We start from the raw sequence: 25,368 nt of genomic DNA on the forward strand, positions 1-25,368 counted from the left end.
CACAGGGAACACTCAAGATCCAAACCATAACACTCCTGAGTGTTAACACTTCCTCTGAGGAAGGTCTGCACCAATCTCCTTTTGCTCCATGCTGCCCACTGACTCACCATGACCTTCAATCCCCCATCACCAACCACAATACCATCACCACCCCACCCCCAACCACCACCACTACTCCACCCCCAACCACCAACACCAACACCCCACCCCTGCCACCTTTGTTAACAAATTACATGTTCATCTCTTCCACTTAGTGTATTCTTTGAGAGCTGGTCAACATCTTACCCATCTTTTTAGTTTCTCCTCAATCCCCTTCCTCATCTATCGCACATAGAAGATCCTCAGCAAGTGTTGCATTGGTCTCCTATAAAACCAAAACTTACTTATTAGAATAAAGATCTTAGTTTAAAGAAAAAAAATTGGGGGACTGTTAACAAATATTCATACTGAATTCCAAATATTAAAGTGATGCTACTGACCCACCAGAAGCTGCTTTAAATTTTTTTTTTCTCCACTAGAGGGGATGGATTTACAGAGATTCAGCTATTCTTTTTCACCATATCCCCTTAAACCCATTTTCCAAAATCCCTTTGGGAGTTGGTCCAGTTTTCAGCTGTATACACAGCTGTTCTCATTGGCTCTGACCTGACTTACCCCAATTGAGCCGAAAGTGATAATTATGCACATTAATACTGTGTCAAGATAACTAATCTTCTTGGGCAGCGGAAAAATCATTCCCTGTGGCCAAAATTGTGGTTTCCTGTTGACCTGTGGCCCAACCCTGGGAATGTAGCCACAATAAGCCTTCAGTTTCAATATGATGTGCTTAGTACACCTATGACCTTCCCTTTGTCCTCCACTTGTCAATGATGATCGGTATCTCTGCTTCACATTCTCTAGCTCAAAGCCGTAGTAAACAAACTAAACCAATAAAACTGAAAAACCCAATCTTACAAATATAGATCATGTTGCTCATATTATTATATGAGATCTCAAACCCAAACAGTAAAACTGTGATTGTCTTTTAAATTCTTTATAAGCAAATGGGGCATGTAGACTTTTTTTTTTTTTTTTTTTTTTACAGTGTTCATTTCTCATAATTAGAGCATTCTTCGGCATAAGTTTCTTTGGATTTAAGCAATCCAAATGTGCCTAAATTTTCCATGTGCAGTGTGCCTTCCTGACTGTCTATAACATTCTCCTGCAGGCATCTCCATAACAATAGAATCCACTCCCTGGGAAAGAAATGCTTTGATGGGCTCCACAGCCTAGAGACTTTGTGAGTTGACCTTTATTTGTTTCCCTTTTTTCAGTGTTTTCATGAATATTCTGAAAGAATCAAAATAGCCTAGAAGCCAACTTGCTGTTTGGTTTGGTTAATTGCCTGAGCTTTAAACAGATATCTACAGTGGAGAGTTTCTCTCTCTCTCTCTCTCTCTCTCTCTCTCTCTCTCTCTCTCTCTCTCTTTCACACACACACACACACACACCCTGCAGAGCTAAACAATAAAAGTGAGATTTTAATTTAATCTAATGAGAGTGATAAATTAATTAGAATAATTATAAGTTAAATGAGATGTTCTCTACTGAGCAGTGACTGTTTGATTAGGAATGTGTATTCTCTTCCAAAGATCAATTCTGTATTATCTCTCAGGCTCACTATTCAGGAGTTTGGTCTTCCCTACTGATGAGTGGATATAGACTAGGCGAATGCCTGAGTTTCCAAACAAGATGAACAGGCATTTCAATAAGAAACAGGATTCATGTTAAAGCAATTCCAAGAACTGCAAAGTAGTAATAGTTACCATTTATCTCACTATATCTATAATCAACTATCACATTGAACCCTTGGCATATGTCATCCCAATAATTTTTACAAACATCCTATGCACATAGCCATTTCATCCTACCTTAGGATGGCATCCTATTTAATGAGGGTAAGTTATTTTACCAACATTACATGTGTAGTCAGTAGCATAACAGGGACTTGCTTCCTTCTTTGATCTAAACTTCATGTTTACCTCTAGATACTACTTCCAAAGAATAGGTCCAAAATTCAGTTCGTTGTTGGTACCTATAATAAAAATGAGTCTGGCCAGCTGAACATGAACTAGACCCTTTCCCAAAGTCAAGGTAGAGGCTCTCACAGGTCACACCAGGGTCCCAGCCTTTTCCCAAGAGAGGAACTGCTCTTTATTGCCCTGTTGAGTGGGAGAAGTTTAATGAGGGTGAGAATCCTGAGTGTGCTAGGAAAGGAAGGTGGCTGTAGACATGGGCTCATCTCCATCTCCACATTTCCATATTCAAGTGTAATAAACCACCCAGGGCCACTGAATCTACTATACTGGCTCTGACCAGGAATGCAGGAGGAGGTGACAAAGTCTCCCATGGCCTTGGGGCCTATTTTTCAAATGCATACAAAGCTTACCAATTTGCACATGCTCAATTTAGCTTCTAACCAGGTCTGTGTCCACTAATTTCCTGAAAAACCATTTGTTATTGGTCTTTTTATAGCCAATGAGCTCTAACAGTTCTGTTATCAGGGTTACTTAAATCACTCTGTTTCCTTGTAAATGTCAAAGATGGACTTGTTCAGGCAGGACCTTAATGTCAACTTAATAGCATAGATGAGCATTTCCTATCAGCTGCTAGGAAAATTTAGAACTTCTTTCTTCTCTACACAGGATTGAGCTGGGGATCTTAACAATGGAAAACACCTTCCAGTCCTTTCAACAGGTCAATAGGAAAAAAAGGAAAAAAAAAAAAAAAAACATGGTCTTTGATGGGTATTTGCATGGTTTTTCTTTTTCCTCAATCCTGGGTGAAAACCCACGTTTACATATAACACCATAAAACAAAACATTTTAGGGCAAAATTTGTACAGGTCTTATTGACTCCTCCCTCTTGCCCAGGGCTACAGAGGATCAGTAAATTGGTTATTCCAACCTCTTCCTTTCCCTCACTAGAAATCCAAGTAATTTATAAGGGCCCAATCCTTGTTTAATCAAAAGAGAGCATCTGGAGAGATTTACAAACAGGAAGAAAATTTATGTCCACAAAAGACATGAGTTTCCTGCCTGCAGTATAGCTTAAGGATGGTTTGTGCCAGACAAGTAGGAATCTTGATTCATGTTTAACTCAGCCAAATTATCCTTCTCTTAAAATTAAATAGCAATTCTTCTCCACAGAGGAAGATCTAACCACATCTGATTGCCTGACCAAAAGGTTTCTGTGTCATCTGGGAAATCTGCCATTCCCAGAGACCAGGAGGCAATTACTTTTTCATACGAAGATGTAGGTATAAGGTGGAGTGAGTCCATAAAGCACTCGTGAATAATGGAATTGAAAAGCCATTTGTGTCTTAACAGATAGAGAAATTAATGACTTGAGATGGTCTGTCCTTTCCATCTCTCTGTGTGAGGAATAATATAGAGCTTTGCCTCACAGACCAGTGAAAACAACATGCTTCTGATTTGAATCATTTGTGACTCTAAGGAAATTCTGGACTAGATGCTCCTCTTCCCAATACCGTATCTCATAAACCTCTCCAGAATTAGGTCCCATTCAGGACTTCAGGCTGAGAGAGATGCAGGCTTTCCTCAGGAGTCAGGAATAAAGCAACCCTCCAAGGCATCTTGTCCCCAAGAAGGGGAGGGAACAAGAAAGGGGATGCCATCCAGAAGCCTGAGTACTAATAGAAGCTGCCAATGTAGAGAGCCAGGCTCAGATGAAGAGCTCCATCAGCCTGCAGTCAATATGCCAAGCTAATGCCACTGCTGCACATTTCTTCCTGTTTTAAATGACTTAGACCTGTTGAGCTTAGATTCTGAAATTTCTCTTAATCAGTGTAATGACCATTTAAATGCAGATTCCTGAGGAATCTGTGGTCTGCAAGCTAAGAAAACCCTCTTTATAAAGAGAAGAAATGAGAACTTTCATCAGTGATATGAGTCCATTGGAACAACATGTTAACTTACCTTGTGAAATATAGTTGCTGTGAGTTTTGAAATGAAAAACAAAGTATTATTTATTCATTTTCAGAGATTTAAATTACAATAACCTTGATGAATTCCCCACTGCAATCAGGACCCTCTCCAACCTTAAAGAACTGTGAGTATTTGGGAAAATTTTAGTAGAAGAATTTTGTTCATCGTGAATTTATTTTTAAAATATACATGATTCTTGTACATAATATGACTTCCTGGAAAATTTTTGAAGTTTATGTAAATAGTGGTTAAGTATACTGGAAATATAGTTTCATTGATTCCTTTCACCAGCAGATATTGAATTTTTAAATTTATGATAGGTTTCTCATATATTTATATAAGAAATATATATTTCATATATCTCTAAGCCCTACTCTTTTTTCTTTTCCTAAGCCATACATATTTACATACATTCAATATAGTATATTGTATTATAGCATATAATGTAATACATATTGTAAATTTGTAGTAGAGCTATAATAGAATACAGTTATTTGCTGAGCATTTCTAAGAATCCAAACATTTCTAGGTTGCATGAGTATAAAACTGAATATATAAAATAACATATGTCTTGTATAATGCTAGGTGCTTTCACATACATTTCCTTAAATGCTGCATGAACTTCATCTCATTTAAAAAACAGTTTTATGAAAAGAAAGCTAACTTTCAGTCATTAGATGATATAAAATCAACTTTTCTTCATACCTAAAAAGATGAATAGCTTATATAAATAATATTCTAAGCAAATGTAGAACCTTATTATCCTGGCAGTGAGAAATAAGATACATAGGAGCTTATTTATAAGAAACAGCCAAAAAAAAAAAAAAAAAAAGAAAGAAAGAAAGAAAGAAAAATGAAAAAAAAACAGCCCTCAGCAGTTGCCTCAGGAATCCCCATGTGCAGCTCAGCCAGGCAGCCTTGCCTGTACTGCCACTCACCTCTGACCAGCACAGGCCCACGAAGACCCAGAGATCACTGACTCTGTCCCTCTGCCATGCAGGCAACCTTAGCACCCATAGATGAGAAACCATTTTTATTTATTACAAACTCACTGGGCCGGGGCACCTTTCTTCAGGTCAGGAAATTTTGTCCTCATAAGAAGATTACTTAAATCTCTACTTCACTGCAGCTTAAGTCAATTTTCTCTTCTCCTAGCTTCAAATGGGGTCAGGAGGAGTGATCCTAATCCTCTCTCCAAAGATAGTTCCCACTCCTCAGGCTGCTATACAATGGCACTCTATTTGGATATTAACAGGTGGATTTTCTTTTTATAATATGAGCTTGTAAGTTTCCATTAAAAAAAAAAAAAAAAAAAAAAAGCTTTTTCAGAATCTCTCTTCCTCTTTCAAGACAAGGCACATGATTTCTTTTTCTCCTAAAGAATAAATGAGTGTCCATAAGTTTCAAGCCTCAGAAAGGAATTTAAGTTTGTCCTCTGGCTATTGAAAGTGATGATTATTACCATGGTGGGGGTGAGGGGAGCTATTAAATAATTTTACCCCACACATGATTTTCTATAAGTCGGTTTTTTCCCCTCTTTTTCTAGAGGATTTCATAGCAACAATATCAGGTCCATACCTGAGAAGGCATTTGTAGGCAACCCTTCTCTTATTACAATGTAAGTAACCATGGTGCTTTTGGGTTTGTCCATATTGAAATATAGTATATATAGTACTTTTAAATATGATGTACTGTCCTTTGTTTGCCTGTGTTTTGTCTCAGCTGATGTAATAATCTATACAGAAAAGTTTATCTGGAGACGTCTTGTCAGGTTTCAGCTGAATACTGAAATAGCAGTTTTTTTTAAGATCTATGATGTACATTGCATTTTGCTTGGATGCTTCTGATGCCTATCACATTTCACGATCTTATAAATGCTTTTGGATATCTCTTTTTTCTAAGGAATGAAACTGATCTTTACTGCATCATTGTTAAGGCCACATAGTCATCCAGGACTTCAACCCAAGCATACTAGAAATATAAATTATCATATGCACCACCATTTGACCAAGTTATGCTATTCCTTGGTATATATCCAAATCAGCATACTACAATGACTCAGCCACATCAATATTTGTAGCAGCTTAATTAACAATAGCAAAGCTATGGAACCAACCTAGGTGCCCTTCAACAGATGAATGGATAAAGAAAAATGTGGTATATATACACAATGGAATATTACTCAGCGACAGAAAAAATGAAATTATGGCATTTGCTGGTAAATGGATGAAACTGGAGACTATCATGCTAAGTGAAATAAGCCAGTCCCCAAAAAACAAAGGCTGAGTGTTCTAATATGTAGATGCTAACACACAATATAAAGGTTGGGAGTAATAGAAGTTCATTGGATTAGACAAAGGGGAATAAAAGGAAGGAAGAGAAATGGGATTAGGAGAGGCAGTAGAATGAACTGGACATAACTTTTCCTATGCTCATATATGAATACATGACCACTGAAACTCCACATTATGTACAACCACAAGATTGGAATCCAAATTAGATTAAGTTATACTCCATGTATGTATAATATGTCAAAATACACTCTACTGTCATGTGTATCTAAAAGAACAAATTTTAAAAATTAAAAAAAGAAATATTTAACCTTAAAAAAATAAAGAATAAATAAATTATCATATGAAAATGGGACTTGGCAAACAGTAGACTCCAACCTAAGCTGGTGTGGGGTGGAGGGCCAATGTTTTATGCTAAGTCTACTCATTATCAAGCCCAAGCATTGAGTCACAGTTAGAACAACAAAGATGTAATTCTAGAAAGGTGCATATGTTCTAGAAAGGTGTGTATAAAGATTTATATGCTGTACAAGAATAAAATAAGGTTACAATTACAAAGCATAACTAGTTTTATGTTTCACATTTAGCACAGACAATTGATTACATATAGGAAGATGAAAATATACTAGTATATTATTAGACTAGAAATAGAAAGAGATATTAGACTAGAAATATAAAGAGATAACCAAAATTAGACTTCTCTTAGTTAAAAGACACCTGTCCAATCATGTTTGGGGCATGGTATCGGCCCAGGGTCATTGGTGAGGAATCTCAAACACAGAAAAGGAAGGACAACTGTTGAACATAGACTCTAGGGGCACTTCTTGGCAGATGTTCATCCTGAGCCAACTAGATCAAGAGGCTTTCTGGAACCATGTGGCATTTGTCACAAGTGATCTGGAGCCCCAATTAACCCTGACAACTGGAAAAAATATTTTGAACTAACAAACAAAACAAAGCATTCATCATCTCTGAAATGTTCTGGCAATATTTGGGTAAGCTAAGGGTTTTAAATTGTATTGACCAATAAACATTAGTCCTCATTAGAGGGTATTTACATATTAAGAGGTTGGCAAATTACATTGCCTTTGCTCCACTTTCCTTGAAAGCCAGAAGTTTTTAATCACTCTTTTGATATGCTAATAGCTTCTGAGGAGGACTAACAGCCCATGTAGTTATTAGAGCTCCCAGCCATTATTTGATGGTGGTGGCCACTTTCTCCCTGAAACTTTGCTCTCCTTGCTCCCACATCCTTTTCCACCTCCTGTCACAACCAGCCCCTTTGGTCTCCCCCATCTCTGTGCATACTTCCCAGGTCCTGTCCTCACTGCCACCTCTGCAGTTACAATCCTACCACCCTCTTCTTCATGCCTGCCCAGGGAACTCACATTTGTACATGTATATAAACACAGTTATATCCACATAGCATATAGTATAATCAAAAGCCAATGTGACATTACCAGGAAAATTCCATTTTTAAATCATAAAGCGTATGTTCGAGCTCTACTCTTTCTCTTACTGATTGCCTAATCTCAAGGGAAAAAAAGAGGTTAGAGGGTAGAACACAAGAGGACCAAGGTATTAGGTAACAACTGTAGCCCAGGTACTTTGCCAGACACTAAACAAACATTGGCTCTTTTAATTCTTTTTTTTTTTTTTATCTTTCAAATTTTCTTTTTTTTTAAATTTTTTTTATTAACTACACATGACATTACAATGATCTTGGCAGTTCATACATGATTTTGGCAATTCATACTCTTTTAATTCTTAACACAAAGCATACAGCTAATGTATCATTGTTTAACAAATTAGAAAATTGAGGATCTAGGAGGTAATGAGCTTTCTGAGGTATCTGAGCCTCAATTCTCTCCTCCAAAGTGAAGAAAATAATATGTGTGCTATGGATCAAAGTTGCTGCATGGCTCAGTTGATGTGTGCCTATATGGAAATGCTTTGTCAAGTGGAAAGTAATATGCTATTATTTATTTGTTTTATCCCAACTGATTCTAAAATCTTGTAGGGCAGGAACATTTTGCCATGCCTCTTTAAAAATCCACCATCTAGAATAATGCTTACATGCATAGTGGATACCCAATGACAGCTTCTTTACTAGATCAGTCTTCCAATTCCCATATTGCCTACCCTCATGCTTTGAACATAGCAGACATCAATAAATATTTGTTGAATTTAATTGAATTAACAAGCTGTCTCAGCTAAGTATATGGGGCTCCACTGACCAGGCAGTTCAAATATATTTCAATTAACATTGAAAATATCTGTAAAATTATTTTTTAAGTTCTAATAATATTTCACCTTTTTAAAAATATTATTTTCTAGTTTTAGTTGGACACAATACCTTTATTTTAATGTAGTGCTGAGGATAGAACCCAGGGCCTCATATGTGCTCTACTGCTGAGCCACAACCTCAACCCCAATATCTCGCCTTTTAAAGCAATAATTAACTTGAGAAAACTCTAATGTTGAAAAAAAAAAACCATTTTCTCTTAAATAATTTAGAGAGTCTTGTGTTATGATGATATTTAACCCACAGATAGAAACTTCAGTAGATATAGATATATAAACATCTTTCTTTAATGGTACAATTACCAAAACTTTGAATTACCTTTTTGCCACTCATATGTTGGTGCTATACAGATGTTGGAGGCTGAGAAAGTTTTTAAGTACAGTTACAGTCAGTTCACTTGCTTTTTTGCTTATTAACTATCATTTATAACTGCCTTGCTGTCAGAAATTTTAAATTTGATATAATATGGATTTCTTACCAAAAGTCTCTAATATAAGTCAAAACACTTTTGAGGTTTTTCCTGGAATCAAATAATCAGGAATGTTATGTAATATAGTATAATTAGAATTACATAAATACATGTACTTGTTGAAATTTCAAACATATTCATTTCAAACAGATATTCTAAGACATTGGTGTTTGAATTTTTTTAGACATTTCTATGACAACCCCATCCAATTTGTTGGGAGATCTGCTTTTCAACATTTGCCTGAACTAAGAACACTGTAAGCATCTGTTTCTGTTTTTTGTTTTGTTTTTGTTTTTTGTTGTTTTGTTTTGTTTTTGTTTTTATAGTACTGATTTTGAATCCAGAACCTCATGCATGCTAAACTGAACTATATCCCCAGTTCCAAGAACCTGTTTCTCTCCTGTCTCCAAGGATTTCTGTGAAGATCAAATGTGTATTACAGGTTGAAGTGCTTTGAAAATGACAATAAGAACCGCCCCTTTCTGGAATCTTCTCCCAGTAACACTTACATATTTCTCCTTCTAGGACTTTGAATGGTGCCTCACAAATAACTGAATTTCCTGATTTAACTGGAACTGCCAACCTGGAAAGTCTGTAAGTACTTGAGTAGGCTCTTAACTTTGGCCAGAACATACACTGACCTTATGCCTGATCAGCCTTAACATCAGTGAATCAAAACATGTCACTGTGTGATATGTGAATGTCTGGTTTGTGTTTTAACAGGACTTTAACTGGAGCACAGATCTCATCTCTTCCTCAAACCGTCTGTGATCAGTTACCTAATCTCCAAGTGCTGTGCGTATCAGTAAGGCGATAACATTGTGTAAATAGACAACTTCCATTTAGGAGTAAAATGGTAGCCATTATTTTAATAATCCTTTAAAAGGGGAGAAAGTTATTTCCTTGCAGGTCTCTAGGAGGTCAGTCCTCCTCCGTTGGCTGCTTTGGTCCAGGATCTCTACCATGACCCAGTAACCATGGCCTTGTGCCCTTTGTTTCCAAATGCCAACAGTCATCTAGGAGAGTTCCAGTTGGCACGTGTTCCTTTCAGAAAATGGATATAAACAAGCCAAAATTACTTCATTTCCTCCTCTAAAGGTTTTGCAGAGCAGAACAAAATAGTGTAATGGATCAACAGCCCAAGCTGAATGCCAAAATAAAAAACTAAGTTTTCAAACTGGCATAAACCTTGGTAAAGGTGACTAAACATTCTTCTCGTGTAGTTGTGGGTACCGTGTTCTAATGTTTCACCTGATCGTTAAACAGCTTGCTTATGTTATTCTATTGACTTGGGACTTTTCCTACTTCCTTTTCTATGTTTTATGAAAATTGAGTTATAGGGACTTGAAGAGCCTGGTTTTGACCTTCTACTTTCAGCCTTCTCCCTCAGCCCCCCTCAACTCTACTACCTTCCTCCTAAGCACTTTTGGGCCTTAGTAGAGGAGACCTTGGTCCCTTGCCATGCCTCTGCTCTCACATAGTAGACACCTATCATGGTTCATTGCCTGTAATTCCACCACAGACTTTACTTAGCAGCAGAACAACACACAGCACTATACTTGCTAGGTAGAAGAATGGGAATATCTGCCACATGATTCTGCCTTCTCTCATCCCCAGGCTGCCCTGTCACTGTGAAGCAGACCAGGTACCCCCACCCAAAAGACCCTACCATAGTTAAGCTTTTCCAAAAACCCCCACCATATTTGTAACATATAAGCTTGTCTTCTTGTCAATAAGATTTTACAAAACTTGTCAACAGGATTTCTGCAGAAAGCATTGTGGTTTGAAGCTTCCTCTTTCTTGTAAGTGCCAGGTTTGCAGACAAAAGGTGTTGTAGAGTCTGTCTCAAAGAGAGCTTGTTGCTGTGCTAAAGATACTATCTCTATTTTCTTGGTAAAAAGTTTTAAAACCTCTGTCTAGCCTAAGAATATGGGACAAAGAGTAACTGTTAAGTTCCCACCCACTGGGTATGAAGTTCAAAGAATTTCCAGACTCAGGGCCCAGAAATTGTTAGGCATGAGCCTCTCTGGACTGTTGCAGCTTAAATAAACCTGCTTCCTGAAAAATCCTCAGGTCTAGCCTCATCTGTCCTGCATTAACTGTAGATACCCCAGTTGCTCAGTGATCTGGTGGTACAGTAACACCACGTGGTAGGCTTGGAATCAGGCACTCATGTCTGAAGGAAGAGAGACAGAGCAAGTCTCCCCTTCTTTATCCCTTATGAGGTGTAGCTCCAGATGAGAAAACTGAGAATTAGGAATGTCAGAGTTATTGCAAAGTCACATTACAAGAAAATAACAGAGTTTGAATTCAAATACAGTCAGTTTGAATAAATAGGAGAAAGTGTCTATCCAGCAAGTAGTAGAAGTTTGGGAGGCAATGTTAGAATTCTGCTTGTGAAACCCTGAATAGATATAATTAACAACATTTCTTGAGGAATCTGGATCAATAACCTGATTAATATTTCACATAATGTAACTAAAAGGAAGGGAGCTGGTGTTTAAATTACATCTGTTTCCTCTATGTCACATAGTGAATGTTAAACTGCCAGGTACAGAAGAGTAGAAATAAAGGCCAACTGGCAAACTCATTAAGAGCAAAGACTCCTGAACCTATTTTTCTGGAATATTTTTTTAAAGACCCCAAAGAACCCAAATATATTAATGCAATATCTTGTTTTCAAAGCACTTCAACTTGTAATGTCATTTGCCCATTACGACACCCCTAAAAGATCAGCAAAGCAGGTGTCTTCCTATTTAAGGAGAGAACTGAGAAAGACACCAATGCAGATTAACCAAGTTGAATTAATAGAAGTGGAGACTAGAACCAGGTTCATGGCCTTTATACAGGATATTTTATGTACTTGAAAGTATGTCTGAGACAGCCCCTCCTTTGGTTGTAATGTCCACTGAGTACATGTGACGTGAGGAAATTTCACTGTACATGTGTTGTTTTGCCTCCAAGTTCCTTCACCCTCTTGGGAATTGTTTGACCCACACTTCAGGCTATATGTGACTTTCCCCACTTACTAGCTGGTAATCTTAGGTAAATCATTTCATTATTATATGTCAATAATCATAGTATCTCCTTCATAATAGATAATCCAAATAAAACATGGTACCTTTATATAAAAAGTGCGTAATCAATGTTAGCTATGAAAACTATCAAGTAGGAGGTAGATAGAAAGCAATGCTATGTCTTTATATGGAAGATTTTATGTACCCTCTACTAAAATGTATACAAGAAAGGCTTGGCCCCCTTTGCAGCCTATACAGATGAGTAAACCAAATTATCATCATCTTTGATAATACATGTGTCCATTTTAATACATTCACTACTTTTCAAAAATACATAATCAGGTGTATTTTTGCATAGATGTGGAATTTTTTGTTTGCTTTGGTGTGTTTTGTTTGTTTGGAATTTGGGGGTCATCTTTCAAACTTCTAGTATGAACTACAAATATGCATCTGCAAACACCTTTATTCAAACTATTTATGTTTAATAACTGAATTCTATTCCTATCTAAACACCATTTCCTCAGAAATGTAAGATAAAGTGATCCACTGTAAAAATAGAGAAAGTTTAAAGTATCTTAGAAAACAACATGAATTTTTTCAGTTGTTTACTGGTGATCTAGTTTTAAGAATTAGAATCAGGCAAGAAAATGTGTTAGTTGATTGGCTAATAACTTTTAAAACATGAGAAGTTTTTAAAAAATCTATGTTACCAGTTTTTTTTTTAACTTTCTGCAAATTACCATGGCTTGTTTTAGATTAGCTATATTATACTATAAATATGTCCAGATGTTTTTGTTATTCTGTAATTTGTTGTGTTTTGGCTGAAGACTTTTCTTAGATTTCCCTCCCCCACCTGTAGTGATTGATTTCAAAGTTAGCGCTATGTTTTGAATTGTTGGGTTTTGTTTTTAAGTTCATTAGAAAACAATGATTTCTGTTAGCTAGAGAGATATAGAGATTCTCAAAGACAGATTATTTAATTTGTACTCATTTCAGTAAGATAATAGCTAGAACATTGTAGATCATCACTAATGAAATATAAGTAAATTATTTAAATCAATTAAAGAATTATAATATTTACATTTCAATAAACATTGGAATCCATTACTTAATCCAATAATGCCTATGACTACCTGCTGCCCTGCAGGGCTGTGAAAGCTTCTAGGGTCAGCCTATGGTGTGGGGGATATAATATCTTGGAGAGAAAAGGAAGAGAGAGGCATGTTTCCTCACAATGTATAACATGTTCTGTTTTTCAGAGATCTGTCTTACAACCTGTTAGAAGATCTACCCAGTTTTTCAGTCTGCCAAAAGCTTCAGAAAATGTACGTCTATGAGAGTCCCTAAGTTACCTGGCAAAAAAAAAGAGACCAAACTCAGGTTTACTATGTGGCTCACTGGCAAGACACGAAATGTATTTTTTGTTACATACATAAAGTGTGATCTTGTCAGCGACAAGACTTACTAGAAAACAGACCATAATACTTTATGGATGCTTTGTACTATAATATCAGCACAGCATTTATTATACATCTGCTTTCCTGCCCCGCCCCCACACCCCACCTCTGTGAAGTTGTGAACTGGGGTTGTCTAAGCTTTGGAATTTTTCTTCTATAAGTAGAACCAAATGTATACATCAATGATTTGGTATTATTATTATTATTATTATTATTATTATTATATGGGAGGACTTGGGTTTGTTGTTGTGTTTGTTTCACAAGTGCCAGCTTTATAGGAGATGCCATATTTGTCATAGTTGAAGTGCCACAGATGCTACTTATGCATGAAACATTTTGACCTAAGTAAATTTATTTGAATCAATTAAAGAATTATAACATTTAATTACATCTCCTAAAAAAATCAGCCCAATGCCTTTATAGTCAGACTTCACTTTCACCAAAACAATATTAACCATCTACCCTTTCTCACTTGCAATTTTCTCTAAAAGCCTTGGAGTGATTAAGACAGAAAAATAAAGTAAATGTATCTTTCAAAAGGTAAAGATTTGACACTCCTGAAGACTTTCAAAGAACACAAGAAGAACTCTGAGGGCAGGGCCAGGAGAGGCATCCTCAAGTGTTTGTAAAGATGATGGCATGTTTGGAATATGGGTTTATATCTTCCCAAGGGACTGAGCTGTTTTTGAAGGAGAGCAGCTTATTTAAGTGCATAATTGTAATGTTCATTTTTAAACAAACAAAAAAATGTTACTTAATAGTCACAGGTAATCCCTCTGTAAAACTTTGTAATCTTTGAAATCTGTAACTTTGAAATCAGTCTTCGGAATTCTGTCATTTCAGTGACTTCCGACATAATGAAATCTATGAAATTAAAGTCAACACTTTTCAGCAATTGCCTGGCCTCCGATCTCTGTGAGTACCACCTCCCAGCCACCACAATACAGAGCACTTTCCTTCTCTTGGGGGCCATTCCCTAACATTTTCTCTTCATTCCATACTCACATTATTGGGTCTCGGTGCATATATTTGCTATGAAAAGGCAAATATTTTGCTTCTGATAACTTCCAGGAATAAATTCAAAAGTAATAAGTTTACAGTTCTGCTCTCTGCCAGTGAGCAGACATGCAACTTTGATGAAAAGATAAGGAACCAAGCTGTTGAAGAGCCTATACAATATGCTTCTGTTCAGCCCAGAATTGGCAGTTGGCACAAAAATGGGATGATCACACAATTCTTCCTGCCTGACTTTCCTTCCTAGTTTAAGGTTCTATGTGTCTCAGAGTGCTTAAGGGGGTGATGGTAAAAAAAAAAAAAAAATGCAAAATTCAGGTCCTCAACTGCCTTATGAGTTAGAATCTCTGCTGTGGGGCCTGGGCATTCTAACAAGATCCTTAAGGTTAGAGCATAACTGTCCAAAAAATACTTCCATTTCTCAAGAAATTATAACTTATAATTATTTAATTCCATTTTATGATTGAAAACATTGCCTGTTTTTAAAATTAAGAAGTGGTATTATTTAAATTTTTACTTTAAAAAGAAAAACAGATAATTTTATGAAATGACAGTTAAATTTTTTCTATTCTGACATTGAATTCAAAAGATTTTTGATGAATGTGATGATACTATAATGTTTAGAATGAAGTAGTATGTTTGTTAAAAACCTTTTCTTCCACTGACTTCTAAAGTTTTTCTTAACTTTTGAGCAACTCTACTTTGGTAAAATACTATCACATCTTAAAACATTTTAAATTTACCTCATTTATTCACTTTCTTCTATCTCCCCCCACCCCAAAACAAAAACCTCTTGTGTGTTGCCCTTTTCTTACTTTTGCATTACGTCTACTTGTGTAGTTATTTTACTTGTGTAACATAACTTTTATTACCTGTCCTATCCAGCAGGTTTGAGTTGTGGCTATTTTCAAAAGTCAGTTCTCCTTTAACAGGCTGACCTCTAAAGATACCAGAAAAATGTCACACAGACTCCAAAGGCTAAATTGGAGTCCCCCTGAATTCCTCTTTCCCATAGACTTCACATCCTGTCACTTCCTAACTCTGCCAACTTCAATTTCTTCTCTCTCCACTCTTCCACCAAGGCCTAGTGACTCATCAGGATCACCATCCTCCTCCTCCTCCTGTTTGCCACCACCCATTCATTCTCCAAAGAGATGTAAAAGCAATCTTTCTTACGTAGAAGTCCACAACTTCCCTGCTTGGGACACCTTCTTGTTATTCCCCTACCATTTTCAAGATCAAGACTCGATATCCCACCTCTCTCCAAAAATCTGATTCCAAACTCCTGGTTCTGCCTCTTCTGTCTCCCACACATTCCCAGTCCCATCACATGGGCTGCTGTTTCTCCCCTTCCCATTGACTGTTGGATTCCTCCTTACACTTCACTTGTCCCCTTGACATCCCACAAGACTGATGGTCTGTCTTTGAGCCCACTCCATTCTGATGCACTTTGCACATTCTCTACTGTAGGACTTAACATTGGCATTGTCATCGGATGAACTATGCCCCACCTAAAACAAGAACTTTTTTGTCTTCTTTCTACAAGGTTTAGTGCAGTGGCTCTCTCATTTATTTACTTAAGAGTTCAAACATGAGAAAAGATCAGGGACTCCAGAGCTAGTATGCTTGAGATTGAATCCAGCTTCTGAGATTACTTTGTGACTTTGAGCAACTGACTTTTCACATATATCTCCACTTCCTCATCAGTAATACAGGGATAATAATAGTATCTACCTTTTAGGGATGTTGAAGGTTATGAGATAGTACATGTAAAAAATGTCGCAATTGTACTAACGCATAGTAAGTATGTAACAATGTTGTTATTATTAGAGTAAGTATATAGCCTTTCAGAGTATATCAGTGAGGATCCTGGCAGGAAACAGAATTCACCCCCAATAGTTCAAATAAAGGGTCACCTACATAGGTGGAGCAGTGAGCAAGCAAGGGTATTAGGTCTGCACAAACCAGCAGCATCACCAAGACCAGGGCTAAAGAGATACTGGGAGAAAATTGTGTTTCCAGAGCAAGAAAGAGCTTAATCATGGAGAGACTTGCAGTGGTCGAAAACCTGTGTAGATCCCAAAACAGGGAAGGAGCAGACCACAAGTGCCCTGACCTGGCCTCTCCCTACTGGGGTCTCCATTGGGAAACCAAACGGAGCAGGACAAGAGAGTGGAAGATGATGCCTTCCGGGCTGCTGCAGAGATTCTAGCATGTGCAGACTGGACAGAAAGCACCATTATTTGAACATCTAAATTTTTACCTCTTTACTTAAAACCCAATCAAATCACTATAAAGCCCCATGGCAGGATCAGTTTACATTCCAGATATTCTACAACGATGCGAAGCTCCCCAGGATGCCTATGCTCTTAATTCTGCCAAGAGACTTTAACAGATGATGTTACTTACCTCAGTAGGTTTGCATTCCTGGAGCAGCTCAATGGAAGACAGTTGCCATTTGTAGCTTTCCCACCCGCCATGCTTCTTACCTGCCATCTTCTGTTCTGAGATCAGTGCAAAGACTTCTGATTTCCTCCAAAAAAGGAAGAAAGTCCCCTTAAGGAACCTTTCAAATGGGAATGTGAATATTCTGAAATTACATTCATCCAGGGTAACTCAGGGGCCCAATGTTATATACATCTTCACCTGAGAAAAGTTGTCTTTGATCTTTCAATTTTTTCAAATGCCTATATTTTAGTTACCCTTACTTTTTAAACATTTTAAAAATAAAAATCTTAAATTCATAGTCCTTTTTTTAAAATATAGAATTTCTTATCTCTAATGACTTATAGACATTTTTATAAAAGAAATTATTTCAACTTAATTGTCTACATTTCACTCTGTATATGGCAAGCGAATTTTATTTTCCCATAAACCATAGTTTTTCTTGGCTATCAAAGAATTTTAAGGCAGGGGGCTGGGGTGGTGGCTTAGTGGTGGAGTGCTTGCCTAGCATGTGTGAGGCACTGGTTTCGATTCTCAGAACCACATACAAATAAATAAAAATAAAATTTTGGGGGCTGGGGATGTGGCTCAAGCGGTAGCGCGCTCGCCTGGCATGCGTGCGGCCCAGGTTCGATTCTCAGCACCACATACAAACAAAGATGTTGTGTCCGCCGATAACTAAAAAATAAATATCAAAAAATTCTCTCTCTAAAAAAAAAAATAAATAAATAAAATTTTATCAAAAACTAAAACACTAAAGTTTAATTTTAAAAAAAGAATTTTAAGGCAAATATATATGTTTGCCCCTATTTTAGTCATATCCTAGGTAAGAATTTGGTGACAAACATTTGCAATCACAGCCAACTTGGGAGGCTGAGGCAGAAGGATCCAAGTTCCAAGCCAGCAGTAGCAAGTTTGCCTAGAGTGTATGAGGCCCTGAGTTTGATCCCCAACACAACAGGAATTTTTTTTTTTCTTATCAGTATCCTTTCCTGGATGTTTTCTTATAAGCATCTTTTTGTTTATTTCAAGGTCTGACATATATATAGGTGATATGCACAAATTTTAACTTGTGTTTCATTGCATATCCAGAGACATTTTTTAAAATTTACTTGCTTGTAAGAAGAAGAACCTCAAAAGTTTGTCTCTTCCCATTCTCCTACCCCCACTCATTTTAGAAAAGCCCTAGTAAAATTTTACAGCCATTTTAAAGTCAACCTTTTAACAAAAAGAGAATAAAAATCCAAAATATCTACCTGAATGATTTGGCCTTGATTGCTTCAAACAAAGTTGATTTGAAGTTCTCTCTTTAGTCATTTTATATTATTAATGTCTTTATCTGAAGGACAGTTTGACGAGCTAATTGTGCTTGGTCTGTACAGAAATTAAATTTTGATAGAAAATTGAATGCATATGGTAAAACCTCACATGTTCTTTTTTTCATATGTAATTGTCTCTTTGGTCCTTTCTTGAAAAACAGGAATTTAGCTTGGAATAAAATTGCCATTATTCACCCCGAAGCATTTTCTACTTTGCCATCACTAATAAAGCTGTGAGTATTTCATTACTTGTTTATGGCATGTCTTTTAATAAATGGGGACCATCTAGATAATAAAAAAATTGATTTTGCTGAAGACACAATGTGTTCTCCACCTAGAGCTATGTCATAGTCAGGGAGGAGCTTCCCTGCTCCTACAGGGCCATATGGGCCCTTAAGTGGATAATTGAGATCTGAGTGACAGCTGGTTCTGATTATTCAGGTGAAGTCCATTTTTGCTGAGTAATCAGGTGGAACGGAAGAAGATGTCAATTCAGTTCTGAAGGGCTTCCTTTTTTATTGCTTGCCATCTTGACTAATGGAAAACCTTCCTGTGCACCCCCCTCTTTATTTTTCCCTCCTCTTCTTTCCATCTCTTGCTCCTTTCTCTCCCTTTTTCTTATCTACTAGGGAAATAAGAATTGTTTAGAACTTAGGATAAGATGGGAGGGAATAAAGCCCTGACTTTTTTTTTTTTTTTTATCTCTACTTCCTATTAATTTTCAAATAAATGTAACAACTTCCCCCTTGATTTTAGATATCTCCATTTGGCAAAATGGAATCAAATGCAGAATGATTTGGATGCAATTAAAACTTTTTCCCCTGCAAATTCTGATTGCAAATAGAAAAGTTGTCAAGAGCTAAAACCAAAATGGTTACTTTTACCATTAAAAGTAAGGACACACACACACACCAAAAAAAGTACTCAGGACTCTGCTTAGAAGTTTTTATTGAGCAGTTTAATCATCTTTAGAATGCTTTTTTAACCTAAACATTTTATGCTAACACAAACTAAAAGCCAATTGTTGTTTGATGTTTTGCAGGGACCTATCGTCCAACCTCCTGTCGTCTTTTCCTGTAACTGGGTTACATGGTTTAACTCACTTAAAATTAACAGGAAATCATGCCTTACAGACCTTGATATCATCTGAAAACTTTCCAGAACTCAAGTGAGTTTGTCATTAAAACTAATAAGATACGTTTGTAGTCATGTGAAATAATAGACATGTTATAGTGGTTTTCTAAATTTATGAGGTCACGGGACACTTTTGAATTGCATTTCATGCCCTCAAGTCCCCCACCCCTGGACATGGTTAGAACAAGCCCTGAAGTGGGATGAAGGCATCCTTCTCAAAGATGCCTCCCAGAATTAGAGAGTTCATGGAAAGAGTTTGAAAACCATTGATCCATGGGACATAAACTAGGACAGATAATTAAATAACATTTTAACATTATAGTACTCTGTTTACAAATTTTAATTGATCTAGCTTGTGTATATGTTATACTAAAATGTGCTAAATTAATATTTGAGGAAGCAGTGTACTTCAAAACCTGTTATGCTTATTAGCAGTAAAGAAGTATCTTCAAAGATTATATATGTATATATGTGTATACATACATATACATACATATGTTTTAAACACAATACTTTTTAATATATTTTCAATATCATTAAAATAATATAACGCCAAAAGTTAGTTTGTAAAATGGAAGAGAGAAAAAAATGTTAAAAAATGCCCCTCCAAACAACATTTTTATGTGTTTTTTCTTTCTAGACTTTGTTTCATTTATTTAATTATTAGACTCAAAATATGCATAGATATTTATATCAAGTTTTAGCTATTTAACTAATGTTACATCATAATGTTACCATAGTTTTCCTAGCATTTAAAAAAAATTTTGTATAGTTGTAGATAGACAGCATGCCTTTATGTGTTTAGTTTTTAGGATGAACCCAGTGCCTCACACATGCTAGGCAAGCACTCTGCCACTGAGCGACAGCCCCAGCCCTTGCTAGCATTTTTTAAACCCTTTTATTATGGAAATTTCCTATCCTGTGAGCGATGGAAGTTGACTCACTCAGCTTCAGCAATTACCAACATTTCGTGGTGATAATTTTTATTAACTCCATTATTGTTATAAGTAGCACTGTAGTGAACATCTTTATTCACAGAATTTATATTTGGATTATTTATTTAGGTTAAAATCCAAAGGTAGAATCATTTGGTAAAAAAAAAAAAATGACAAACACTCCATTTAATGACCCATCTTTCAAGCTGTGTTTTTTGTCTTGTGCTTGTAAAGGATTATAGAAATGCCTTATGCTTACCAATGCTGTGAATTTGGAGTGTGTGAGAACATCTATAAAATTCCTAATCAGTGGAATAAAGGTGACAACAGCAGTGTGGATGATCTTCATAAGAAAGATACTGGGATGGTTCTGGTTCAAGGTAAATCCTGCTAGATCAACAGTAATAAAATTGGGACCAGAAGAGTTGAGAAAAGTCATCAAACAGATGATCTGAACTCAGACCAGTCTTTAAGTAACCAACCCAGCAATAATCAAGCCCCCTTTGAAAGACTTGCAGAGAAAGAAAAAGCTCCCTCTGGGTTTATTCTAAAAGTTCATCTGTTCTGTTGGTGAATTCTTAACATTTATATTCATGGTTAGATCTTCCTTATCACGGGTTGTCCTCAGGGGTGATTACTGATATCGGTATTTCCATAAACTCTTAGAAAGGTACCATTCCTATGGGGACTTTTTTCAACCATACTGCTGAGCTTTTTTCTCCAAAAGACAAAATCTATTTTTAGTCTTATGGCCTGGGGAGATTCCTCTGTATTTTAACAGAAGGACTTAAGAATTCAGCTTCTTATCCAACCAATTCTAAATCATTCTCCCCACTCACCCCCCACACAGGTATCTGTCAGGAAGGTGGAGTGAGATAATGTCTGTGAGGCCCTTGGCTCTCCTTGAAGTTAGACGTTACTTAGACAGACAGCAATGCACCTCAACCACACCTGTGGTGATGGGGAGGCGCCTCAGGCAACACCTTCTCTTTTCCCTGCCAACCCTGCGAGTTTGCACAGGGTTTGAACAGAAGGACTGCTCATTCTTTAGGCCTTAATGATTTGTTGATTCCAAAGCAAGTGTGATTCAGTCTGTTTTAGGATTACCTTAACATTTCTCCCTGTGTGCGTATTGACTTAAAGAGCTGATATCTTGGCCTTTGGTGCATTTTATTTTTCTTCCCTCCCCCCTGTTTTAGGCCATAGCATGAATCTTGCTTTGGTTCTTGCTTTGTTTTTGCTCTTTTTGCCTCACACATTCTAATTTTTACTATCTTCAAGCATTTAAAAAATTAAAGTGCCTACTATGTGTCAGGCACTATACTAGACCCTGGAGGTACATAATAAACAAGAGAAATAAGGTCCTTCATAGAAATTATTTTCAAGAGCAGTAATTCTCAACCCTGGGCCCCCTATTAGAATCACACAGAAGCTTTCTAAAAATACTGGTGCCCAAGTCCCACACAATACCAATCAAATTCACATCTTTAGGAAAATGTATTAGACTGTGAATCTCCTATTTCATGAATAGTTAAACTTGTTCTCTGTTACACAGAATCCCCCAAGGAAGACTGAAAATTATTGTTGCTGATTCTCCCTCTTGTGCTCAGAGAACACAGCCCAGAACCTTGGCACTGTGGCTATTGTAGTGTCCCCTGCACTGTATGGAGAGGCCCATAGTCATCCTATAATTTAGTAAGAATTAAGGCCAAGACTTCCAGGGAACAAGAACAGAATGAGAGTACTTAGATGTTATAACCTAGAGTCTGGAGTCACTCTCCCTCACCCCCGGAACACTACGTCATAGGAGCTTGAGTAGAACGTCCAACACAACTTTATAATAGACTTTCAAGAAAGCTAAAGCCCAGGGAAAGGCAGGTTGTCTTGCCTTCACTTCCCTTTGTGACAGATTATATCTGGAGGGTGACCCAAGATACTCTTCCCTGGAATTCAGTCCCTTGAAAGGAGACAGAACTAATCATTCCAGGTCTTCTTCCTGCAGATGAGCGTGATCTGGAAGATTTCCTGCTGGACTTTGAGGAAGACCTGAAAGCCCTTCATTCAGTGCAGTGTTCACCTTCTCCAGGTGAGAAGCATAGAAATGCCCAGCTGTAGCATCCACTATTGATTCTAATGCCATCAACACTGTGGCTACACTTCAGAAAATCCAGTCTACCTTGTGGCTCATCAGTGTCCCTTTTGGGGAACAAGGGTGTAAAATACTTATATGTGTTCATTTCCTGGAATTGTTCTCCATTCAAAAATGAGAGTTTTGTAGGAAACTTATGATTCAGGTCATAGAAACTAAAGAATCAAGCATGTATTTAGAGGTATATGTTATTCTTAAACCAGTTAGCCTTTTAGCCTGAAATGGCTTGTTTTCTATAATCACTGACTTTTAAAAAGTGATTTAAATCTTCTCTTACATAAATAACTATTTGGTGAAAGCAAATAATGGTTTTTATAAATAAGTTTGGTGTTGTTGTTTTTTTTTTTCCTCAAAAAATTCACTTAATTGTCCTGTTTCCAGAAATAAGTGAGCCAGTTGAAAAAAGACAACTGGCAATGGTTAATATTTTATTTTCAACAATTAGATCAAGTCTGTTCCCTGTGTTTGTCACTTTCTGTAACAAAATAACTGAGATATTCAACTTAATAAGGGAAAATGTTTATTTTGACTCATAGTTTCAGACCATGGTTGCTTGGCCATATTGCTTTGGGTCTTTTGCAGCACAGTATATCATGGCGGTAGCACATGGAGAAGGAAGCTGTTCATCTCATGGGAGCAGGGAAGGAAAGAAACAGGAAAAATAGGAGCCAGGGTCCCAATATTCCTTTCAAGGCCACGCCCCAAATGACCTAACTTCCTTTCACTAGGCCTCACCTCTTAAAGTTTCCACCCCTTCCCAACAGGGCCACAAACTGGGGGCCAAGCCTTCACTACATGGGCCTTTGGGGACCATTCAAGATCCAAACTATACCATTACCTAACAACAAATGTCAATCTAAAACTAGGATGAGACTTTCATGAAATATATTCATACTCCCCATAATTGATATCCTAATGTTATGAAGTATTTCCCTAGGATTCTCATTTTCTTCCTGTTGAACCTTACTGAAGCATTCTGAAAAATATGAAAAGAGCAGGCTATATAGCTTTTCACCTGGTCCCAACACTGCTATATTTTGAAGACCTTTAATGAAGTGACTGAAGGCCCCATTTTCATTCCCTGTGTACATGAATACCTGGTGTGATCAGTCAGGGCTGCAGAAACTCCAAGGTGATCCCAACAGTGGTTTGCGAAAGTGGAGCATGCCATGCAGTACTATGAGTTATGATGGCTGTTACTGGCCTTTATCTCTTGCTGTCCTAATAAGAGAAACAAAAGGACAATTTGGTAAAAGTTGTCAACTCTAATTTGAAACGCAGCCTTTTTCTTCCTTGAACTTTCAGGCCCTTTCAAGCCCTGTGAACACCTGTTCGGTAGCTGGCTGATCAGAATTGGAGTGTGGATCATAGTAGTTCTGGCGATTTCTTGCAACACCTTGGTGATTTCAACAGTGTTCAGATCCCCTCTGTACATTTCCTCCATAAAACTGTTGATTGGGGTCATTGCAGTGATGAACATGCTCATGGGTGTCTCCAGCACTGTGCTGGCTGCCATAGATGCATTCACTTTTGGCAGCTTTGCGCAGCATGGTGCATGGTGGGAGAATGGGATCGGTTGCCAAATCATTGGGTTTTTGTCCATTTTTGCTTCGGAATCATCTGTTTTCCTGCTTACTCTGGCAGCCCTGGAGCGTGGATTTTCTGTGAAGTGTTCTGCAAGATTTGAAATGAAAACTCCTTTTTCTAGCCTAAGAGCAATTATTTTGCTCTGTGCCCTGCTGGCCCTGACCATTGCCACAGTTCCCCTGCTGGGTGGCAGTGAGTACAGTGCCTCCCCTCTCTGCCTGCCCCTTCCCTTTGGGGAACCCAGCACCACTGGCTACATGGTGGCTCTTGTCTTGCTCAACTCCCTTTGCTTCCTCATAATGACCATTGCCTACACCAAGCTCTACTGCAACTTGGAGAAGGGAGACCTGGAGAATATCTGGGACTGTTCCATGGTGAAACACATTGCTCTGTTGCTCTTCACCAACTGTATCCTTTACTGCCCTGTGGCTTTCTTATCCTTCTCTTCTTTGCTGAACCTCACATTTATCAGTCCTGAAGTAATTAAATTTATCCTTCTAGTGATTGTCCCACTTCCTGCCTGTCTCAATCCCCTTCTCTACATCCTCTTCAATCCCCACTTTAAGGAGGATCTGGGGAGCCTGGGAAAGCAAACCCACCTCTGGACAAGATCAAAACACCCAAGCTTGATATCTATTAACTCAGATGATGTTGAGAAACAGTCCTGTGACTCGACCCAAGCCTTGGTAACCTTCACCAGCGCCAGCATAGCCTACGACCTGCCTTCCAATTCTGTGTCATCGCCAGCTTATACAGTGACGGAAAGCTGTCATCTTTCATCTGTGGCATTTGTCCCATGTCTCTAATTAATATGTAAGGAAAAGTTTTTCAAAAGATGGGAACTTGAAAACGTGAGATTGAGGACATCAGAGCAGTAGCTAAGAAGACTGGGGTGAAACTGGGTTTAAAAACCAAAAAATAAAATAAAATAACCTCTCAGTGTGATAAAACTGATACCTATTGATACTTGAGAGTGAAATACAAATCTAAATGCTGCTTGTATGTTGTTGAGCTAAGAGATAGATCAGTCACATTACTGATATTGACCCAGATCAAAAAAGCAAATTGAAATGGACTTTTAATAAAAGAGTCTCCATGATTTTGCATTCTCTTTAAACTCACCAATATGAGCTCAGTGGAGAAGACTCACTTGCTAACAAAATGGGTTTATTTAAACTCCCAAATCTCTTAAAATACGTTTGAAAGTATTGGGAAAGTGAAGGTTTGAAATGGCTTACATTACTTATAAAAGACTATGGC

The 25,368-nt window shown here is 37.4% G+C and overlaps 1 protein-coding gene across 3 annotated transcripts in view; it reads left to right on the forward strand.

Annotated features, from left to right (window-relative positions):
- Lgr5 (leucine rich repeat containing G protein-coupled receptor 5) overlaps positions 1-24,914 on the forward strand; it is a 122,008-nt gene extending 97,094 nt beyond the window's left edge. For 2 of the 3 annotated variants that reach the window (XM_076853113.1, XM_076853115.1), the window contains 13 exons: positions 1,208-1,279; positions 4,042-4,110; positions 5,533-5,604; positions 9,236-9,307; positions 9,577-9,645; positions 9,775-9,846; positions 13,328-13,393; positions 14,369-14,440; positions 18,465-18,536; positions 19,346-19,471; positions 20,607-20,752; positions 22,375-22,458; positions 23,827-24,914. In XM_076853113.1, coding sequence (XP_076709228.1) covers positions 1,208-1,279; positions 4,042-4,110; positions 5,533-5,604; positions 9,236-9,307; positions 9,577-9,645; positions 9,775-9,846; positions 13,328-13,393; positions 14,369-14,440; positions 18,465-18,536; positions 19,346-19,471; positions 20,607-20,752; positions 22,375-22,458; positions 23,827-24,914 — 2,080 coding nt within the window. The remainder of the gene's footprint in view (positions 1-1,207; positions 1,280-4,041; positions 4,111-5,532; positions 5,605-9,235; positions 9,308-9,576; positions 9,646-9,774; positions 9,847-13,327; positions 13,394-14,368; positions 14,441-18,464; positions 18,537-19,345; positions 19,472-20,606; positions 20,753-22,374; positions 22,459-23,826) is intronic. The other variant, XM_076853114.1, reaches the window with a different exon arrangement.
- The last annotated feature ends 454 nt before the right edge of the window (positions 24,915-25,368 follow it).

The sequence above is a fragment of the Callospermophilus lateralis genome, chromosome 4, assembly GCF_048772815.1.
Source record: "Callospermophilus lateralis isolate mCalLat2 chromosome 4, mCalLat2.hap1, whole genome shotgun sequence".
NCBI classification, from domain to species: Eukaryota; Metazoa; Chordata; class Mammalia; order Rodentia; family Sciuridae; genus Callospermophilus; species Callospermophilus lateralis.